The 21,033-nt window shown below is 47.4% G+C and overlaps 1 protein-coding gene across 4 annotated transcripts in view; it reads right to left on the bottom strand.

Annotated features, from left to right (window-relative positions):
- The window catches only part of WASF2 (WASP family member 2), a 33,948-nt gene extending 13,167 nt beyond the window's left edge, over positions 1 to 20,781 (bottom strand). Inside the window, exons 1-2 of one of the 4 annotated variants that reach the window (XM_080379180.1) lie at positions 20,363 to 20,781; positions 3,357 to 3,510 (exon numbers count right to left, since the gene is read on the bottom strand). In XM_080379180.1, the coding sequence (XP_080235306.1) occupies positions 3,357 to 3,486 (130 nt within the window). In that variant the 5' untranslated portion in view covers positions 3,487 to 3,510; positions 20,363 to 20,781. Of the gene's footprint in view, positions 1 to 3,356; positions 3,511 to 3,720; positions 3,745 to 3,814; positions 7,471 to 7,501; positions 11,581 to 20,362 lie in introns of those variants that run through there. The other 3 variants (XM_080379183.1, XM_080379181.1, XM_080379182.1) reach the window with 3 other exon arrangements.
- Between the last annotated feature and the right edge of the window lie 252 nt (positions 20,782 to 21,033).

The raw sequence follows: 21,033 nt of genomic DNA, 5'->3' as shown, positions 1-21,033 counted from the left end.
TCTCTTTAACAGCTTGGATTGCCCAGTGGGCTGCTATGACAAACATCATCCATCCTTTGGACTGCAAGAGTGCCTAGGGGCTTGGATGAGGAGCTCGCTGCACCACTTAGAAGCGTAACAAAAAGATATCCCCTGTCCTTAAGAGTTTAAAAATCTATGCACGCAACAAGAGATGACCACAGGTAGACAGATGGGAGAACTGGGGAAAAAAAAAAAACCACGAACTTATGACGAGAACCATCTTTTTGTTCTCCTCTCAGGCATAACCCAAGACAGGGAGCCCTAACCACTCTGAGGACAAGGCTGATCAGAACAGACTTGGCACTGACAGCAGACACAGGCCCATGGAGCTCCCACTGATGGGAAACATTTCCAGCCACGGCTGTTGAGTACAAGGCTGCTCCCAATAAGCAGTCTGGTTTTGAAGTGCATCATCATATGGTCAACAGTTTGTTCTGGAATCTGTTACTCCTAAAGATCCCCTCCAACATTCAGGGAAGGATAACCAGTTGGAAGCCTAACTTTAACAGCAATTTTGAAAAATCTGGTTGTCTGCAATGAGTCACATCGAAAAGACAAGCACCCCTTCCACAAGGCAATGCGAGGGCATCCCCCGAAGCCCAGCTGCAAAAATACTCACAGCTATCTAAACTGACATATCAGCTACTTGTTCATACTCCCATGCAGTTCTCCTTACACTGCCAAGTACGGGGAACCAGCCAGGTTAAAAATCAACCTCCTCCACCCCTTCTGGTGGCAATACCAGCTTGAAGTGTTTGTAGAAAGCAAATGCTGGAAGTTAACTTCAGCTGACCTTCTCCTTCCACTCTCCTAGACAATACAAACTCCATATACGCTTCATTAACAAGCCCAACCAGCTTTCCCCACACTCACAAGAAGGATTTTATTTCTGCAGACCTAAGGGCCAGGTAGCTCCTGCTATAGCCAGGTTTCATAAAGTGCTCTCAGTGTTCAACATCAGCGCAAGACCAGATCTCCTGTTCGACCAGAGAGCGAACATTTATCTACGGGATAATTTGAGACCTCCCAGCAACAGCTCAGAAAAAAAAAAAAAAAAAAAAAAAAGAGAAAGTTGCAATTTGGTTTCTACTTTAATGAGAACTGAAAGTAATTTCTCTATTTCACTAGGAACTGCAACAAGCGCTAGGGAAAAAATAAAGTTTTTTGTTTGCAACACTGACGTTTCAAGCATAAAATAATATATAAACAGCATTGCATATACCAGTCTTAACACTGGAGGGAGAAGAAGGGATGCTCCATATTCCCTTGCCTGTGTCAGCACACCTGTACAGTTACCATCCAGCATGCCACATACTGTTCTGTGTTTCATGTACACTTTTAGATGGGGTAAGGCAGAGATTAATTTTTTGGTTTAGTTACTTTGACTGCAAAAGTGCAGCTTACAATCAGAATTATCTTTGTCATGCACTGGCAGGAAGACAGACAGCATGATTTAATAGGTCTTTCCATCTTTAGCTTGTGGATTCTATAAAATCACACAGAAACGCACAGTCGACTTATACAAAGTGCTACCAGCTGTGATAGTAACGAAGGGTAAACTCACTGGAATATGAAAGTTTGACAAGATTTATGTTTGCATCTTTGTAAAGAGACTGTGGTGCACTAGGCATGGCTGATTATTCACTTGACAGGGCTGTCACAGCCTACTGAACCTGCTTTACATTCCTGTAATATTCAACGTACGAGGAAGGAACGGATTTATTTTTCAGAAGTAAGAGAGAGAAAAGGAGGAGGGGGCAGGAGTTTGGTCATTTGGGCGCGAGCGTTCTGTAGCAGTTAGCCTAAATATTGCTTCATTTAAAATACTGCTGACCCTAGGGAAGCGGATAAGAGATGGTGCTCAGCACTTCCTCCCCACCCGCCTCGCTCCCCTCGCACACAGACAAGCACGCAAGTGTCAGCAAGAGCCACCTCTCCGAGTTTCCCCTCCAGCACTCTCCTCGAGGAACCTGCCATTGGTCCAGCGGCACGCACCTCCCTCCCCACATCGCCAGCGAGGCTCCCAGGGTACCTTCCCAATAAAGAAACCAGGCTGCAGTTTGGCTTCCAGCACTTCACCCTCTCTGACGAGGTAGAAGCAGAGAAGCTTTGAATATCTGAGCTGTGCAAAGAAGGTCTAAACCTGAAGGATCCCACCACGGCTCTGTCACACTAACCCACTGTGTGCCTTTGGACTGGGATTAGCTTCCTCCGCAGCTGAGATTTGCACGGCTTTACTGCCTCCTTCCTCATCATTTCACATGCACGAGATGGATTTTACTCACACTCCACGACCATCTTGGCTACGAGACTTAACAAATGAACAACAACGGCCAGTTGAACGCGAGCAGGGAGACTGGCCTTGCCTGTGCAGTGACATTTCTACAACCCAACAGAATGTGATACCGACTGGCAGCAAACACAGGCCCAGATTTTAGCGACAGCCATGGTCTTCACTGCTGGAAAGAGACTGCACCGAAACTTTCCCTGCCACATTCACGCTATGGTGGAAGACAAGGGGCTTGCTTTGCAGAGCAAGCAGAAGTGCTTGCAAACACCACGGAGCCACTAAACAATATATTAATTTGATTTTCAAAGTCTGGCTTCAAGGGCAAAGGTGGCTAATCAGAATCCAGAGCATTTCAACAGAGTAAGGACTCATCCTGGAGAGACCACAAATAATTCTTTGTTTCTTCTACGGCATGTAAGGCCATGTTTTCCCTCCAGCCTTCACAAGGCTATCGGTCAGCCCACTGGAGAGCTGAGCTAGGCATCGCTTATAGCTCGCGCTGCCATTTGAGCCAGCGGCCCCAAACCCCCAATACTCCAGAGGCAGCGCTTGGCTCAGGCTGGGGACTTTGGGTCTTGCAACGCAACAAACAGCAGGGGCAAACAGGCGGCTTCTGCATGTGCGCTTTAATTATCTTTCATTAAAAAAAAAAAACAAAACTACTGACACAGTGTAGATTCAACACAGTCAAGCTCCATTTAGTAGCGCGTGCAATTACAGGCACATTCTCTGACACAAGATCCTGGCTGCTCGGAGAGCCTCCCATTTTACAAGCCTGAGTTGTGCTCCATCCTTCCATCTGCAGTTTCGCTGCAGCCTCTCACACACGCACGCATACACACACCCCCCTCCCCATTTTCTCTTAGCTAGGAAGGCAGTGGGACCAGGGATATGAAATTAGCATCAGATTTCTTTAGGAAAACATTTTAGCATTACCCAGGGAAGGCAGATGGGGGAGAAATAGGAACACGAGAGTAGAAAGGGAGCTAAATAAAGAGCACTAGCGACTCCTGAGGGCAACGCGCAGGCTCGCCATGGTACTCACTCAGGCTGCCCAGCTGTCGAATGACATTTGCCAGGGTGATGTTGGTCATGCATTCCAGCTCGCTTCGAACGCTAGGCAACGTCTGACGGCACAGGTGCCTTGGCTCAATGTTCCTCGTTACTAACGGCATGGTGGACCTGCTTCAGGCACTGTTCTGAAAGATGAAAAACAACCCAAAAAAGAAACAGGAAAGGATTACTCAACCGCAAATTCCCGGCACACCAGAGCCATGGTGTTCGTTTTTCCTGCTCTCAAATGGCTTTATTTATAAGCCTTCTTTCCCCCCTCCCCACCCTTATAAAATCGGTTCATCAGAAATAAAGACCCTGCTGTTCTACGACTTGCAGTGACAGCGAAGCCCCACCAGCTCAGGTACAGAGGCAGAGATGGAAAACTGCACATCTTCGCCCACACGCAAGGTGCTGCTGGCATTACCACAGCCGTTGTTCCCTTCCTACCCATCCGCCGCTTCTGAGCAGTCTCCTTCCTCCCGTGCTCACGCACGGCGTCTCTGGCGAGTCTTACAAGCTCTTCTTCAGAAAAATTTTAGACTTGCGATCAATAAATTAAACTGAGATTTAACTGAGAGGATGAAGAACTGGAGATGTTAAAAAAAAACCACAAACCAACCCAGAACACCCAACCAAACCCCAAAACAACCAGGCACACCAAAGCAGGTTTGGTGCCTCCCTCCCAGAGCAGCAGGCAGGGCTCTCCTGAAACAACAGGAAGCGCTTGCAGCTGACCAGGAAACTTTCTGGTGACTGTTCCTTATCCTGCAGGCTGCACCCCTCTTCCCTTGGGAAATCCCCCGGGGCCAAGGTTTACACTGGACCATTGTTTTCCTGCTATGGCAGTTTAACGTTGAGGGAGCTCTAATCAGGATGCAGGACTGGAGTGTGCTCAGAAAGAAGTCAAGATTGATTGTACAACAGTCAGGACAAACTTCCAGTTCTTTAAAAAAAAATAATAAAATAAAATAAAAGACAAAAACATAAGTGTCCGGAAGTTATGCTTTGGACAGAAAACTCTTATGTGCAGGTCAGTGCCTTGAACTAACAAAAATCATCTTTGCTAACAGGCCGAAATGTTGGAAGCAACAAACGGCTCCCTCTCAGATCATCTGCCTCCAAAAGAGAGGAGGAAACCTGGGTAAACAGCTCAGAACAAGGAGCACGATACATGCCTGAAATCTTTAAGACTAAGTGAAAGCAAATACATCCCAACTTCTTGATTAATTTAGAAGGGGAAAGAATCACTTTTCTAGGTCAGCTGAGGAACAACCCAAGAGAAGCAGCCAGCTCCCATGTGATAGGCATGCTGATCTGCTTGGGCTGGGTGTAAAAATAAAACAGGAAGCTAACAGCTTGGGGAACATGGCTTCCTGTCACCAACAGCAAAAACCCAAGAACCATAAAAAATCAGCTGTTTGCTCTTGACTTTGAGCCACCCTTTGATAGTCTCTGTGGCAGCTGGCAGCTTATCTTTGAGGTCCAGGAGTCCTTCCTGGATGCTTTTCTATCAGGGTGTTAAGAGGAAGAAGTGGGCATTATCCCTCCTAATTACCTCACAACCCAGATTTTGAATTGCTAAATTTGACCCATTAAGGCAGAGGAGTTCAAGAGCAGCAGCGTACCAGGCGCTGGGATATCTCCCAGACAAGCAGATGTAGGTTGCCATTTTGCAACGCCTCTACATGAGGGATTTCACATGCTGGCTCCTGTGCAAGGAAAGGGTCCCCAAAACCGCACACCTCACAGGAGAGGGGTGTGAGATCTGCATCCAAATAAATAAAAGCAGAGGCTCTCCGAGGACTGAAGCCCATGTTGTTCTTCACCGTGTCCAAGCACTGCAGCAGCCATCAGTAACTGCTGGGATATTTAAAGAACAGGGTGAACTAAGGAAGGACTCTGACCTTCGCTTCCAAATACCCCGTGTTTTATCGATTACAGCCCAAGCCCTACAATCTTTTGTCAGCTTTAGCAGTTTATGCCAGACAAACTTTCCCAGCTCCCCCCAGACTGCAGTCTGCACCAACATAGACAAGCAGCTCCCATAAACAAGGCAGCATTTGCAGGCTGCCTGCATCAAGCTTCTCCCCCGTGCTTCCCCAGGGCTCAGCCCGCGAGCACGCACGGTGGGATCTGCAGGGCCAGAGTGGACAGCCCATCCACCCAGCCCGGCTGGAAACCTTCCAAGGTGCAGGACAGACAGAAGGAAAACAGCAAGAGGAAAAATAAGCCTGTAAAGAGGGGCGGGTGGGGGTGGGTTTTGAGATGTGAGCGTGCAGCCGGGTCAGACAGGCACAGATAGTAGTAATCTCTGCAAGTACGGGGAGAACAGGGCAGAAAATGGAGTAGTGCCCCGAATACCCACAAACAAACAAAGGCTCAGAATATGTTGTCTACATGCATCCCCACTGAAAGTGTTTGCCTGCAACGCATGTTTTGAAACTAAGAGCAAGGACTAGTGCTGAAAGTTGCTTTTTTGGGTTTTTTTGGAAAAATAACAATGGTACAGCACACGTACAGTATGAATTTGCACCGGTGCAAGACAGCAGAAATAAGGGCTAAGAAAAGCACTCCCTTTATAGCCTAGCTCATCCTGCCAGCCACCCCCACCCTCCCAGCACAGCTTGCCACACTCCACTGCAGAATCAAGAGTTTCGCCCTTGTGATCGCTACGACAGCCCTCCTCACAAGAGTACGGCAGCACCGCTTCTTCTCAAGGCGACTGGACGGCTCTGCTGCCGCGCTCCTGCTCCTAAAACCAGTCAGGATCCAGCAAGCAGCAGTCACACCGAGAGATTAACCCCACGGAGCACTGGAGACGAGCGAGGCACAGAGGACAGGATGGGCTGTGGACAACCACCCTTCTGCTCGCCCAGCAGCCTCTGGGATAAGAAGCATTTTGAAGCAAAATTTCCTTCCCTTGAGCGGAAGGGCAAAGAGCTTCAAGGTTTCAGATGTTTTTGTAGGGCGAGGCGGGCAGATAGGAAGCCTGGGACCTACAACCAGAGCCTGGTGCCAACACTAGCAAAAAGAGCAGTCACTGGCCCCAGAAGAACGTTTTTCTCCATGTCTTTGGAGGGTAGGTACAGAGGTAACAGCTAATGGGCTCCTGTAAAACCTTCATGCCTCACGAGTAGGTGGGACAAAGATTAATAGTCTGGATTGGAAACTAAGCAGTGTATTTCAAGAACAGCAGTCAGGTGGGGCAGAAAATCGAGTGTGGAGAAGGGACAAGGTACAAGAGCAGAGGCAGAAGGAGGAAGGAAAACCCTGGAGACAGCACACAGCATACAGCTGGGGGCAGGGAAGACGCACAGTAAATGAAACAAGGAACGGACAGACCTAAAAAAGCTTTCCAGGAGGCTCTTGCTTTTATTCTTTAAGAGAGTCATTAAGAAGCCAATTGACAGCATGCTACCAAGCAAGGGCCATCCAGAACCGCTTTACTTTCAGTGGTCAGGGCATGACAGCACAGCAGTTTTCCACCCCAGCTAGCCAGACTGGTCATCAGCATTAGTCACTGTCACGTAACTACCGCAGACCATACATTATAACTAAATCCCACCATTCAGAAGCAAGTTAAATGAATTGCAAGGCCAAAAAATCCTTATCTATCAGGCAAAGATAAGTGTTTCCATTTGCTTATTAATGTTGAAGATTAAATTTGTTTCAGCAGTAGAGTTTGGGGTCTATACGCTGTTTTTAAGCAGCTGCCAGAAACACACGGCATGGGTGACCTGCCCCAATGCCACTGTAATGGGAGAGGAGATCAAGTATGTTAAAAGTAAAAGGAAACTGCCTCTTAGAAACAGAAAACTGTCTGCAACAGATTTCTAATGAATATGGAAAACAAAGAAAGGCATCCAACTGAAACACAGCGCTAGCTATGTGAGGAAAGAAGTTAAGTGATCTTTGCTGGTTGCAGAGTAACACCGGTTGGGAGAGCTGTAAGGAAATGGGCTGATGCTGAAGCTGCTCAGGTGCCAAATCCACAAACACTGCTGCATCAATTGATGTTCAAAATCCTCATCCTCCCAACTGCCGTGCTTCACACCTTCTTAAAAACAAGAAGTAAGGGCTTTTGTTACGGTAACAAATGATTTTTCTCTCCCACTTGAATCAGAACCTTCCTACCTGCTCACAGCAAGCATTTCCTCTGAAGTCTCCAAGTCACGGCTTGAATCAAAGAAGGCTCCAAGCCTTGTTATGACGGCAGTGACTAAAAGCCAAACCATCCGAAAGGCCCAGCTTCGCCCTGTAGCTCTTCCCCCCTCTCCTCCCCACAGCTGTATGCTGCCCCACCTCCAGCCGGGCATTGCCAGAATTCCTCATAATTTCCTTTCTCCCAAAATGCTTACGCACACGTTGCCGAGCCCTGGCCCGCTCCACAGCCCTGCGCCGGCCCAGAAAGAAGTTTGCTGAGCACGACAAAAGCCCTGGAAGCTGAGCTCACCACTCCTACATTCCTACCAATCTTCCAGCCACAACTGGCAACTCATTTCCAGGATTCACCGGGCTTTTGCTCCCCATCACCCTTCCTATCAACTCCTGGGCATTCCCACCACGGACACAGTGGTCTCTGACACCTTGTACTCCTCCAAGAAAGCAGGATCCCCGTGCAGTGCTGCTTTGCACGGCTGCCGATCTGACACGCAGCTCCCTCCGCAATAAGCTCTCGCCCCCAATGGCTTGCTCACCAGTTTTTAAGTGGATTCTGACTTCGGTAATTATTTCTGTAAATACTCGTGGGGCACTGGGGAACAAGTGTGGTGCAACACAGGCTCGTAAAGGGGAGGAAAAAAAAACCCGACCAATTCCAAAACTGTGACTTGCAATTTTTGCCTTTCCAAATCCCAGCACTTCAAGCAAAGCACGAGGTAAATTCTAGTGGGAGGTGTCCCTGCCCATGGCAGGGGGTGGAACTAGATGATCCTTAAGGTCCCTTCCAACCCAAACCATTCTAGGATTCTATGACATTCAAGATAAGTGCACTGCTCTAAGATTTCTTATCAGCAAGTCATTGACCGCTCTCCCCATGAGCTCTGCTGTAGCAGATCACTCAGGAATCCCAGTTCTGGATTAGAATCAAGTACAATTGGTTTGTTTCAAACAAGAACTGCCAGTCTATAACCCCCTTGCACAAAGCTGCATCTTATTGACTATTTTTAATAAATAGGGCTGGCACAGTAGAATTGGACAATTGTTACGAACAATAAAGGAGACAGACTTTGATTACAAGTATTGAGAAGCAATACAGGGACATTTTGGGATTGAGTATTTGCTTTCCAACACAAGTTCTTTCAACTGAAAACAGCAACTCAGAGCAAATACTCCTTAACAAGCAGTTTGGAGCAGAGCAGAAAACAGCACTGCACAGCAAGAGAGGAACCAGCCTATTCATTTTTTTTTTTTTGTACAGCAGGCAGATCGCACAGTCAACACGGTGGTGCAGAGGAGAAGGCAGGCAGGACTACAAGGTGAGATGTGTGTATGCAACGCACACAAAGAGCTGTAAATAACAGGTGAGTTGGAGGGAGAGATCTGGCAAGGTTCTCCTCCCTGGTATTTGACCAGCTAGCATAGCATTACTGGGAGTCACCTGGGTAATTCCCCACTCAATGTGACACACAACCTCTTAGATCAGGGACCATCTGCAAATAAATCTGGACCCCAGCAGTGATATCATCTGTCATAGTGTCTGGTGTAGCACAAAGCACCTAAGGAGGACAGAGCACATTTTTGGGGAAGGGGAGGGAAATTAGGCTTGATTTGCAAGTACATCAGGGTGACCAATCACCCTGCCCTCAGCAGGGCTCACAAAAATCCTCTGCCTGGACACAAACAAGCAGCATAGTCAAGGAGACCAAGCCTTCAGCTAAGCGCCTTGGAGAGCAGCCTTTAGGAGTACCCATCGGGGGATTAGACACACCAGCAGGTTTGGGAATGAGGGAGAAAGGAGATAATCAGATCTGAAATTCCCATCAGTATGAAATAAGACTTAACTCAGTAGCTTGCCAACGCAGACTGACTGTTCTTTCTAATGTCTGTGACAACTCTGCTTCAAATTTCAAGCTTCTCTCAGCAGTAACTACTCCCCCATGTAGCTGTAATGGCCAGAAAGAGACTGGCTTTTATGTAACCCCAAAAGACTAGCAGAAAGGGAAGCAGCAGCCACACACACACACACACAGAACTGAGGGGGGGGTGGAAAAATTCAGCAGAAGGCTCTGCTGAGTGCTCAGGGCTATATCCAAGCTCACAATGCAGCCACAGAGAAGTGGGATGCAGCAATCAGAAATGCTACAGTTCCATGCTCGGAGAGAGACCTAGCAATCAGTGCGGCATCCGAGCAATAGGGAGTAAAATTATAGAGCAAACTGCCATGTGATGCCACAAACTACTCCATCCCGCCAGCTGTAACAAGTATTCATTCCCAAAAACGCGTCACAGGCTCATCTGTCATTAACAGCCCAGCCTGCCAGCAGCTGAGCAGGAGTCAGCAGTGAAGGGCAGCTGCAGGGCTGCTTCCTTTCACAGTGGTCTATTCTCCCCAAAAGCCACGGTAGAGATGCACGGGTAAAACACCTCCAAGCGCCAGGGAAAACGTTGCCCACCATCTCTTACCAGCCGCTCAGACTGAAAGCGCAGGCTGCGTTTTCACCCACCATCGCACAAAAGCTTTGCTGAAGCAGGACCTACAGAAAACACAGGGCCTTCAGGAGAACACAGCTAGCCGATAGCACAAATACGCACACGACCCCTCTGTATGTTAATAATCCAGTTCAATCACCAACTCGAGAGAACTTTGCAGATACGATCTGCCAGCGTTACGAAAGAAGTGTTTCGGCAATAGCGTGGGGCAAGAGCGGTGCCGCACATTTCCACAGCGATGCTCTGACACTAGGAAACATCAGCCATGATCTTGCAGAATAACGAAGCATTGTACCGTGCACTGTGGAGTCCTTGAGACAACAAACATCCAGCCCGCTCAGTTCCCAGAGTAAAAATCCTCTTCCCCCCCACCCCCTTCCCCCCATTCCCCCCTCCCTCCTCTAGTCTGCTGGTTCTGAAAAATGCAAAAGAGGCTCAGAAAGCCATTTTCTGTGTTTTTTGTCTGGCTCATACATTATCATCATCATTTACTGCCCTCAAGGGGATTGCACAGGTGTGACTGAAAATTTGGCTCTTCCTTTTAAACTTTTGTTATCAGCTTTACTGAAGATGATCTTGCTGGAATAAATGCCAGCCTGCTCTCCTGGAGAGGGACTCGCTCGAAGCTGCTGGCAGAAATCAAGCTGGGGGTGGAAGGATGGGGGTGTCACTAACGGAGAACATACAGATCCTCCTAGCTTCTGCTGGCGTGCAAATACAGCCAGCAGTTTGACCTAGACTTCTTGGCTTTTCCTACTCCTAAAAAAACCACACCACTGCCCTAATTAATGTTTCCATTCATTTAGCTGAAAAACAAGTTAAACAAAGAGGGTCACCTGGTGTTCCTATCAATACCTGACTAGGATACAGGCAGAATAAATGCATTTAAATAAAACTCTAGAAGAGATGTGACAAGAGAAAGGCAGTTTAGCTCAATTAAAGAGAGCTGTCACAGGGATTTGATTCTCAGAATACAGAACTATTGATTAAACAGGAATTAAAGCTCCGGAACAGAAAGGTTTCAAGGTCTTTGCCGTGAGGATATACATCAGGAGAGAGGCAGGGCTCCTTCAGCACCAGAAAAGCTCTGGCTTTGCTGCTTCCTAGGAAACAGAAGCAGCAAAGGGAGCAGAATGCTTTCTGTTAAACCTATGAATAATTTTGGCAAGGATGCAAGGTCAGTGACAACACAGAGCAGCATTGCAAGCTTCAATCAACAGGTAGCTTCGGTGTACTTGGGCACAGAAACCCCACTACAGGTTCTCAAACATTTTTGGAGTATGTGGGGAGGGGCCTGGGCAGTGGGCAGGTTTCAGTCCATCAGCAGGAGGTCTGACAACACCTGGTCTGAGCCCAAACCACTGTCCAAAGCCAACGAGACCAAAGGAATCCGTCTCAACCTGTCCCAGGAAACAAGTCCCCCGACCAGTAACAACCACCAGGGTCAGCAGCCACAGCAACCCCAGCAAGAGATGTCTACTAGAACAGGATTGCCACTCTGCCCCAAAAACAGTCCCTAAAGGTCAAGGCTGAGGAGCTTTCATTGGCAAAGTCATCCATTTGCTTCTGTCCCAACCCAGGCAAAAGCAGCTCTGGATAAAAACCACCAGATCTCATTTTCCAAGCCTTGAAGTCTGTAACAGCACTGAATTCACTTCAAAAGGTCTTGACTAGAAGAGATGCAATTTAGGTGGCAACACAAGCAGCACCATTCCCACCAGCTTCATTTGGAGGTGCTGCAGGTACCCAAGCCTCATGCTGTCGCTGCAGGATGCCTGCGCAGAACCACGGGCCAACTTCTGCAAATGGTGCACGGCTGCTAAAGCAAACACCGCTGAATCGCTCATTCCCAGGCTGAATTACTGCTAATGAGGATAGCATGTTTTCTTCCTCTCCTTCACACCAGCCTCCTCCAGCAAGAGGAAAGGCTTGTGCCTGTTAGCACTAACAAAGCGCTCGGTGCAAAGCACAGCTCTCACAATACATCAGCACATTTTCATTCTAGGGCAGCGCTCAGTAATTAATACGGAAAGAGAGGGTGTGGTTTTTTTTTTTCCTAAATGACTTATTCCTGAAGTCTGAACATATTTTAACCTTCCTTTTCAGCAGATAAACTCTGTCTCATTTGCAGCTAAGCTCAGCCTCCTCTCCTTTAACACACACTATTTTGATTAATGAAAGAGTAGGAACAAACCAGTTCCAAGTGTTTTCTATACAGCTCAACTGCTCTTTCAGTTTCAACTCACGCCTAGATAATTATATCACAGCTCTGAGTGCCCCCACCCTTCTGCTGCACTTGGGGAATACTGGAAAGATAAGTCTTTTCTTAATTATTAAATGTAAATAGCTCATTAAATATAATCCAATTACTTTAATTGTAAGAAAAAGGAAGTAATTACAATATGTACATGTATTCTTGCCTGAACAGTTTTAATATCTTAAATGAATCTTTGCAGCATTAATATTTTAAGTTAACCTTTGACATGAAGGAAAAAAAAAAAAAAAAAAAAAGACACTGACTCCCTGATATTTTCCAGAAGTGTTATATCTGCTGGGATTTCCATCACAAAAAAACAAGAGAACAGCCTTGAGCACCTAAATTAAAATGGTTTATGAACAGCGTCTTAATAAAGTCAAAATAACACATGGGTTTTCTATTGCGGAGAGTTTAAAAAAAAATACATATGATGCCACATTAAAACCATGAATATACTTTCTGGATCTCAGGAGTCAAGTGAGATGGGTACCACTATGAACTCAGAACAGGCAGCCCTCCACCCCACCAGTACCAAAAGCCACCAAGTGTCTGGGGTTTTCCAGGCAGTTCTTCCCCACGCCTACGGTCTGTCCTGCCCGATGTCCTGCCCGAGGGTGGGAAGACCCAGCAGGGCTAGGGAAAAAGGGATCTGCCCCAGAGCTGGGATTACCAGTGGTTCTGTAGAGGTGCCCAGCAAGGCAACTCCACAGCAACACCAAATCTGGCTTTTGTGCGTGCAACGTACGGGCACGGCACATGATCCCAGGTTGCCATTTGGAATTTTCAGGCAGAGCTGCAGGAAGCTGCAAGTAGCAGTCTTCTGGTTTTGCTCAACAGCATGACAATCCTCGGACTCACTTTCTCCATCCATGCAGCCAGTGGGACTGGATAACCTTCCAGGCAGACTTCAGCAAAGCCCTAGTGTTTCAATCAGCCCCCCTGGTCTGACAGAGCAGCATCAAATTTCAGCTTGGACTTGGTGACAAATGCCTATGTAATCTCCTTGGGACAGTCAGAAAAATATTCTTTTTAAGCTGTAGTTGTTTCCATTTTGCATGTTCTGAGCCCAGCAGTGATCTCACCTTATGTAATCTGCAGTGCAAACTCCAGGCTCGGGAGCATCCAAAACTATTTCAGAGTGTTTGAAACCATCACTTCATTGAACTGATCTTTTTGGGAGAAGAGAGATTAGACCGTATTAGGGATGCTAAGGATGCAAGTCTTTCTATCAAAGCTCACCACAAGGTCTATAATAAGCTGCTTTATGGAAACCTCTCATGTGAAGCCAGACCCTAGATGTAACCTCCTTGATACAATATTGAATTCTCAATAGCAACCAAAAAGGCTATTTTGTATAAGTTAATTAGACGCTTTTTTAATTTAGCCTCCAAAAGGGAAGCGGCCAGTCACTTCATGCTGCCCTAGACAGAAGGTAAAGGTTTTTCACAAGCTGTGTTTATAGCTATATGCCTTCCTCCAGCAAAGGATCAGCTCAGCAGCTGTTGGTATTGAAAGAACAGGATCTGGGTGTGTGCAGAGTTCTCTCTCTCTCTCTCACTTTTTTTTTTTTTTGCAGCTGCAAGGCCGAAACCATAAGAGTGTGTGCTTTTTCTTACGGTGCACAAAAGCAGGGTGTCTGAAAGAGAACTCGCTTCCGCTCTGGCAAGCACTCAACAAACTATTTGCTGGGCTAAGGGGTGGTCGGGGAACTTTCACCCATCCATTCAGCCAGGGCCGCTATTCCCCCTCCCTCCCAATTAAATCCCATTTTTTACACTCCATGCATGAACCGCAGCTACACCAATACATCAGATATTGTGGCTGATAGCCTCCTCTGAATGCCACTTAAAGCCCTCCAGTGCGGAGCTGCCTGAAAGCAAAGCATCATTCATTCTTTGAGCAACAGAAAAAGACTTTTGCTATACAGACTTGAAGTAAGACTCTAAGAAGTAGGAAAAGGGCATCCAGTGAAAGAGGAAATGAGAAATTAAAACCACATTCAATCTTATTAGTGGTAATACAATAGGTCAACAAAGTACTTCACAAGACTCCACAGCATGTGAACAACTTATGCAGAACTCACTCCTACGCGATCAGTGACACCAGTCCGTCTGGCTCTTACGGAAAAAAAGCAAAGACTGTCAGCAGCTATTTTAAATAGCCCGGCTGGGAGGGGAGATGGCTGGAGACACCACCTCCATGCCTTGCTGGAGAGTACACTTCCGAGATGAGAATGGGAGGAATAGCCCCCCCCTCCTCCTTTTCCATCTGAAACATTTTCTCTCTCTAGGGATTTCCAGCATCTTATAAGCGAAGCCTCTTTGAAGTGCCGCAAAGTGGCATTGCTCATCATTTCAGTAATGATAGTAAATAAGCTCCCAGTATTTTGTTGATCCTCTTCCTTCTGCTTTACAAACAAAAGGTCAGAGTCATTAGCCCAGTTTTATGAGCAGGGAGAAATGGAGGCTCAGAAGAGGCAGGTTGCTCTGCAACATCATCGGAAACATCAGCGAACAAGCAAGACAAGAAACCCTAAGCCACAGGACTTCAGAATAGCCATGCCAGGTCATCCAGCCTCCAGATAAATCAACACCCTCTGCCCACTGGTGGCCAGGTATCAGATGTGTAAAGAAGACGACCATGAGAACAAGGCAACCACAGGGCAACAGTTCTCTCTGCTGTCCTTTTTCACACCACAGCATCCCACCATACCTTAAGACCACACGGAAACAAACACGATCTTTCATTGTCCTTCATGGATTTCACTTCCATCAACTGGTCTCATCAGCTTCTGAACTCATCTAAACAGTCGACACCCATGAAATCCCAGGGCAGTAACTCCTGCATTTATCATATGCTAGGTGAAAAGACGCTTCCTTTTATGCCCTCCGCTTTACAATTAGGAGACTTTAATCTCAAAGCTATGTGTGCCTTCACTTCATAAAGGAGTTGTTCAAATAAATGCATTGCCACTCTCATTAAACACGCACCTTCTGAGAAGAAGGTTATCAGGCTGCATCATCAGACAACATAAGAGAAGCCCTCGATGCTTATTGAGCACTTTCAGCAGCAACCAAAATAATAAAGTCATGGTTTAGGTTTGATTGACAGCAGCAGTAAGAATAAATTATTTTTAGCGGACAACTCTTTGCATGTTGTCCATGCCATTCTCGACTGTGCCCCACTTCCAACAGGAGAATCAATACCTCCAAGTCAACAGGTCACCAGTGATCTCAGAGCAGCTCCTCTGAAGCGGCAGCACAGCAACAGCCTCCCATGCAGAAATTTAAGCCCTCAAGAACAAATGCTAAATGCTGCTGCTTCACAGGCATCTCCCTTCTTCCTCTCTTGGCACCACAGCATCCTTTAAACCACCACCTCTACCCAAAACAGGGCTGGGATACTGCTCTGGAAGAGGAGATGACACAGAAGGCACAGAAGGAACAGAGCAGGTCACCAGCAACCCCATTTGTGGGAGACAGAATTGAGATTCTTGGTCCTTTTTCTTCCTCAAAGCCCCTGGCAGATGCATACTTGAGATATGCCTACACTCCACCACTTCTCCAGTAGCAATATAATACCAGAAAGTTTTACTGCTATTTCAAGAATTAGGGTAGGATCTACAGGAACTATTTCCCAGGCCCATTACTGCAGCAAAGGCGAGCTCAGGATGGAGAATGTGATTAATGCCTTGCACTGCCGCTGTGCTGCTTGCTCAACAAAATAACGTGGAAGTTCACGTTTCAGTTCTTCTGGGAGGGGACCTCCCCCCTACTGCCTCCCAGGCAGGGAAAGAAAAAATCCTGCAGACCTTCAGATGGAAAAACAAGTCTTATATAAATCAGAATCAGGCCTGAGTCTGATAAACTTCTGTAGAAGCTCCTCTTAGCAAGCACGCCCTTTGCAGGGAAGCCTGATCAGCAGCACCGGTAGCCTCCCCTCCTCAAAAAGAAAACACACCGTCTTTTTATTACACAGAGTTGCAAAAATACAAAGGAAGTAAATGCCACCAGGGTGGTTCTGTTCTGAGCAGTCATTTGCTTATTACCCAGAAGCCACTTCCACACGCCTTTTTTTAAATCCAGTGTTTATAAATACCTAAAATATTTAAATAAATGTTAATCTACGGTAACTAAGGGCCTGATCTCACAAATATTTATCCTTGCACAGTGAGACTAAATACACAATTTCTTACTACAGATCCCATTAGAAGCAAGAGTGCTGCTGAAAACAGTAACGCACCATAAGACAGCCTGGGAAAATAGTTGCATTTTGCTTTCCTAGGCTTCTGCACAGTGAAAGTTGTCACTTTTGGCTTGCCTCCTGTGCTTTTTGCACAGCATTACTTGAGAAACTACATAAAGGAGCAAGCCCAGCACTAAGCCATCAGACAGGGGCCTATTCTGGCTATTTTAACCCTCGGAAGGAGCTTTTGGCAGTGCGTGGTTTTGCCAGGTGCTGGCATCCCTTTCCGTATGGGGACAGCGGGAATTTTATACATCACACTTGCAAACACAATTGCTATTCAGTCCTTTTCCTGGTTTGTGACTGACCTGTGCAGCACATGCTGCAACATATACTGCTCACCTGGATGACCCAGGGAGGGCTAAGTACTGTCATCAAACCTAGCAGAGGCCAAACAGAAACCTTACATTTAAAGCTATTAAATATTTGAGTCCAGAAAGCCCAAAAGATAGTTTTATCTGGAAGGATTAAAGCAGAGTCTTACACTTGTTGAAATCTTCCTTATTACAGTCAGTCAAAGAAAACTAACCTGATTTTGTGGAAATACTAATCCTAAGAACCTTCTCTATTCACCACAAAAAATAAAAAAACCCAGGAGATGGATTTACTGCTGTAACTATATGCATATGAGGCAATCACTGAAATTTTAACCCCTCCACCCACACCAGACGATTATCTAACCTTTGTGAATGAAATCAACTTTTCCTAGACCAGCCCTGAAGAATGAGATACATTCAAAGCATGCTGAGAAACTGGGTTGGTAGTTATCATAAAGGTTGTATTCTTTTTAATGAATCACTGCTCACAAATATCTTCTGAGCTGTAACTTAAAAATACACCATTTCTGTTCAGTGTGTCACATTATTCATAGGGAAACTAGTTTTATACTCTGCTTAAAAGAACTTTACTATTAACTCATTACTTCAGACTCCAGCAGTGATATCTCTGAAGACACAAGGGCTGCAGTTCCAGCCTCTACCCTTCTTCAGTAAGCCACTCGCTTCAGAGCACATTTCAAACAGGACTTCTACAAAATAAAGTAGCCAGAAACACATGTTATTTACTTCTTGATTTCCTGCAGCGTCAACCTGCACCCTCCTGCCCACCCCCAGCATAGTTTTGTTAAAACCAGCGCTTGAAAGATTTGTTAGGACTGTAGACCTGACAGAAACTAAAGTAAGAAACGGGGCGTGAGCCCGCAGGCTGAGATCAGGCAGCGGCATTGCTCTGCTGCGCTGCTGATTTTTTGCAGGGCTGGGAACAGGGGTGCGGGAACAGTGAAATGGAGCAGGGGTCTTTCTAACAGCATCATGCACCGGCTTGGAAAAACCTGATCAGCAGCAGACAGCTTGGAAAGGTTTTATCTTCACAGCTGTGAAGGGGAAGGAGCCCGACCGGCATGAGCCATCAGAAGGTTAGGGTTGTTTTTTTTTTTTAAATAAATAAAATGGAATTTGGGGCATTTACTTTTTGAACTTATTACCAGACAGATAAAAGACATCACATTTCTTTTTAAAAGCAGTAAAAATACGCAGTTTAGGGAAAAGTTTATATTCAGTTCACCCCTGGAAGTTTATCCTCTTACAACCCATACTTATAAAGTACAGCAAGGCTTCACCTTGTCTCAGCTGGGCTGCACAGGGAGCTGGTAAACCTGCTCCTCACCCCAAAGAGAGCAAGGCTTTTAACCAAGCAGAAACTGATGCTTTGGAAGATGGAAGTCCTGGGTTTGATCCCTACTGTCACCAACCCACCCAGGAACCATACTGACAACTGCAGCTTGACCAAAGATCAGCCTCAGGTGGGGGTTTAAAGCTTGGGTCAAGCTCTCTCTGTCAAACTTCATGTTTTCAAGGCCAATCCTTCCAAAAAAAAAAAAAACAAAACCCAACAAAAAACCCAAAAATGCACAGAACTGGAATGCCTGGGCTGCTCCACCCCACTTCCTGGATAAAGCTTGTCCTTGGCTGTGAATGCAAGTGGATTTTCAAAGCCACTCTTATCAACATGCTGTGTTTTCAGTGGGTAGATGTTAGCTTTGGTTTGTTTTTAACCAAGTTTTGGATTATACTCTGTATCGGTTTCTATGACAAAAACCCACTCAAGGTCAGTAAGGGGCAAATCGGAATGAAAAGTGTCGCAACGCAGCATTTTAAATTCCTGCAGCATTTAGTAGCAACTGATTCTGCAGATGTTTAAAATGGGTGGAAAATATAACTATTCCCCTTCTTCGTGTGACCAAGCATACAGACTTCAGTACTTCCCATAAAGTAACACTCTGCATCAGCTTTGTCACAGGGAAGCACACACACACACAGAGCTGACTTCCCACATCTTTTGCTTTCAGCTTTTCCATCTCACAGATCTTTGGAAAGGACACACAAGCTTGAGGTTTAGAGGGCTCAATCAATTATGACCCTGTCTACAGGCAGTGTACTGTACTTAAGAGTTTTTTATCACTATAATTTCATGCCCACCAGCATCTGCAGCGCTGAAAGACAGACTTTCAGTATTTTCTAGCATCTTATTGAATAGGCCTACTCCTGGCATTAACACACCACGCAGTCCCACCAGTGGTTTGATCTATGTAGAGATGCCCAATTCTGTTGTTGCTACTAATGAAAGTAAAACAATAATACCAAATGTGAAACTTTTGACAGAAAAAAAAAAATATCCTACCACAGGAAGGTCCTTCAGGTCAAATAACAGCTAACATGGAAGAGCTGCGATCTCTTACCTTTCTCCAAAGGACACAGGTTATTTGTATCCCAAAGGAGTGACCCCAACACCAACCTAAATGCATTCCCTAACAACTTATTTCTTCTCTGGAAGAAATATGGTCTGAGATCACCTGGAGGTCAATGCATTTGACCTGACCATATCTCATTACACCCTCCAAAGCTTGTTTTCAGAGCGCACCTAGAGATTTAATAACGGGTAAAACATCTTCCAAAGCATGCTACAGCATCCACACAACCTTACCCCAAGTAGTTTTCGATTTTACGTGCTCGGGTGGCTAGTTACTAGTCAAGGGGCTTACACCCACCTCTAAAGTACACGCAGATATACTGAAGGGTGCCACCCACTTGTGGGGCAGGAAGACAGCCCAGAGGGAGAAGCTGCTTTTGCAGCAACACTCCACAAGCACAAACACCAGAACTTGTACCAAGGAGGGAACCAGCTCAGAGCCAGCCAGACTTTGTACGCTGACACGCACACGCTTTCACAAGCACTGATGTGAAACCCAGGCAGTAAAGGCTGCAACCAGCCTGGAAAGGGAGGGACCCCCACCCCCCAGCACAGCACCACTGCTGCCCCCTTAGAGGGGACCCTGCAGCACCCCCCTTCTCCCCAACTTCCCCAAGCCATTCCCCGCTGACTCAGCCCTCCGTAACGGCCCCAGGACAGCGGACACCGGCGAGGCCTCGGGAAAGCCCGGGAGCCCGGCATTTCCTTACCCCGGCCCGGGCCTCTGCCCACCCCCGGGGCAGGCCAGCCCTCCCCCTTGCCCCAGCCCCTCCGGCCAGCCCTGCCCAGGCACACCCTGCACTGAGCCCTGGCCCCCGGGAGGGGCTGGGCAAGTGTCAGCCCGGGGACGAAGCCATTTCCTTGTCCCCGTCCCCAGGCCGGACCCAGGCCCGCCCCAAGCCTCCCGGCCCGGGGCACCGGGGCCCGCACCAGGCGGGCACTCACTATGTGGCAGGAAACAGTGACAGGCTCAGCCCCATAGCTCACTATCTGGCAAGGGCCTAGCGGCCCACCCCAGCGCCTCCCCCTCTCTTCCCCGGGAAGAGGCGGCCTGGGAGGCCCGGGGAGCATCCGCTCGCCCCTCGCGCACTCACCTCTCTCCACGGCTGTCCCCTCCGTCCCCCTCAGCTCGTTACCACCAGGGCGGGCCAGCCCGGCCGTCCGCCATTCCACAGCTCCCCCTCCCTGCCCTGATTGAGTCTCGCCCCGCCTCCTCCCGGCCGCCGGTCCGCTCCGCCATTGGCTAGCTAGTCAGAGACTTTGCCTCGCTATTGGTTATCCCTAGCTGTCTATCAAACCCGCCCTACGCCACTTGCGTACGAAACTGGCGCAGGAGAAGAACCCCACCCAAGCCGGCCGCGCAAAGAGAGTAAACAGGGAGGAACGTATTATTAGGGGAGATAGACGGGGGGAACCCGGGACAGTTTTGGAACTGATTCCAGAGGAAGTGGGGAGAAACACGACACCGAGCACAGCCAGAACGTTTTAAAAATATCTGTCTGAGTCTTTGACGGCCAGAGCTCGATATTCTGCCAGGTTGTTTTAGAGGAAAGGCGTCTGTGTCTCCCCTGCTTCCCCCCTCGGCGAGCTCGCCTTTGGTGTTTCCTTTCACCTCTATGGTCTCACGCCCTGCGAGGAAAGTTCCACCTGGGGGAGTGGGGGTGTCACTCCAGGGCGGGGCGGGGGGCGCGGCCGTGGGGCAGGGGTGGGGTGAGGGGACACGGCTGGGGGGCTTTGGGGAAGAGGTGGGAGGTGGCAGTGGGGC

The sequence above is a fragment of the Falco punctatus genome (assembly GCF_963210335.1).
Source record: "Falco punctatus genome assembly, chromosome: 3".
NCBI lineage: Eukaryota > Metazoa > Chordata > Aves > Falconiformes > Falconidae > Falco > Falco punctatus.
The sequence above is the reverse complement of the archived record's forward strand: the minus strand, read 5'-3'. Positions and strand labels throughout refer to the sequence as shown.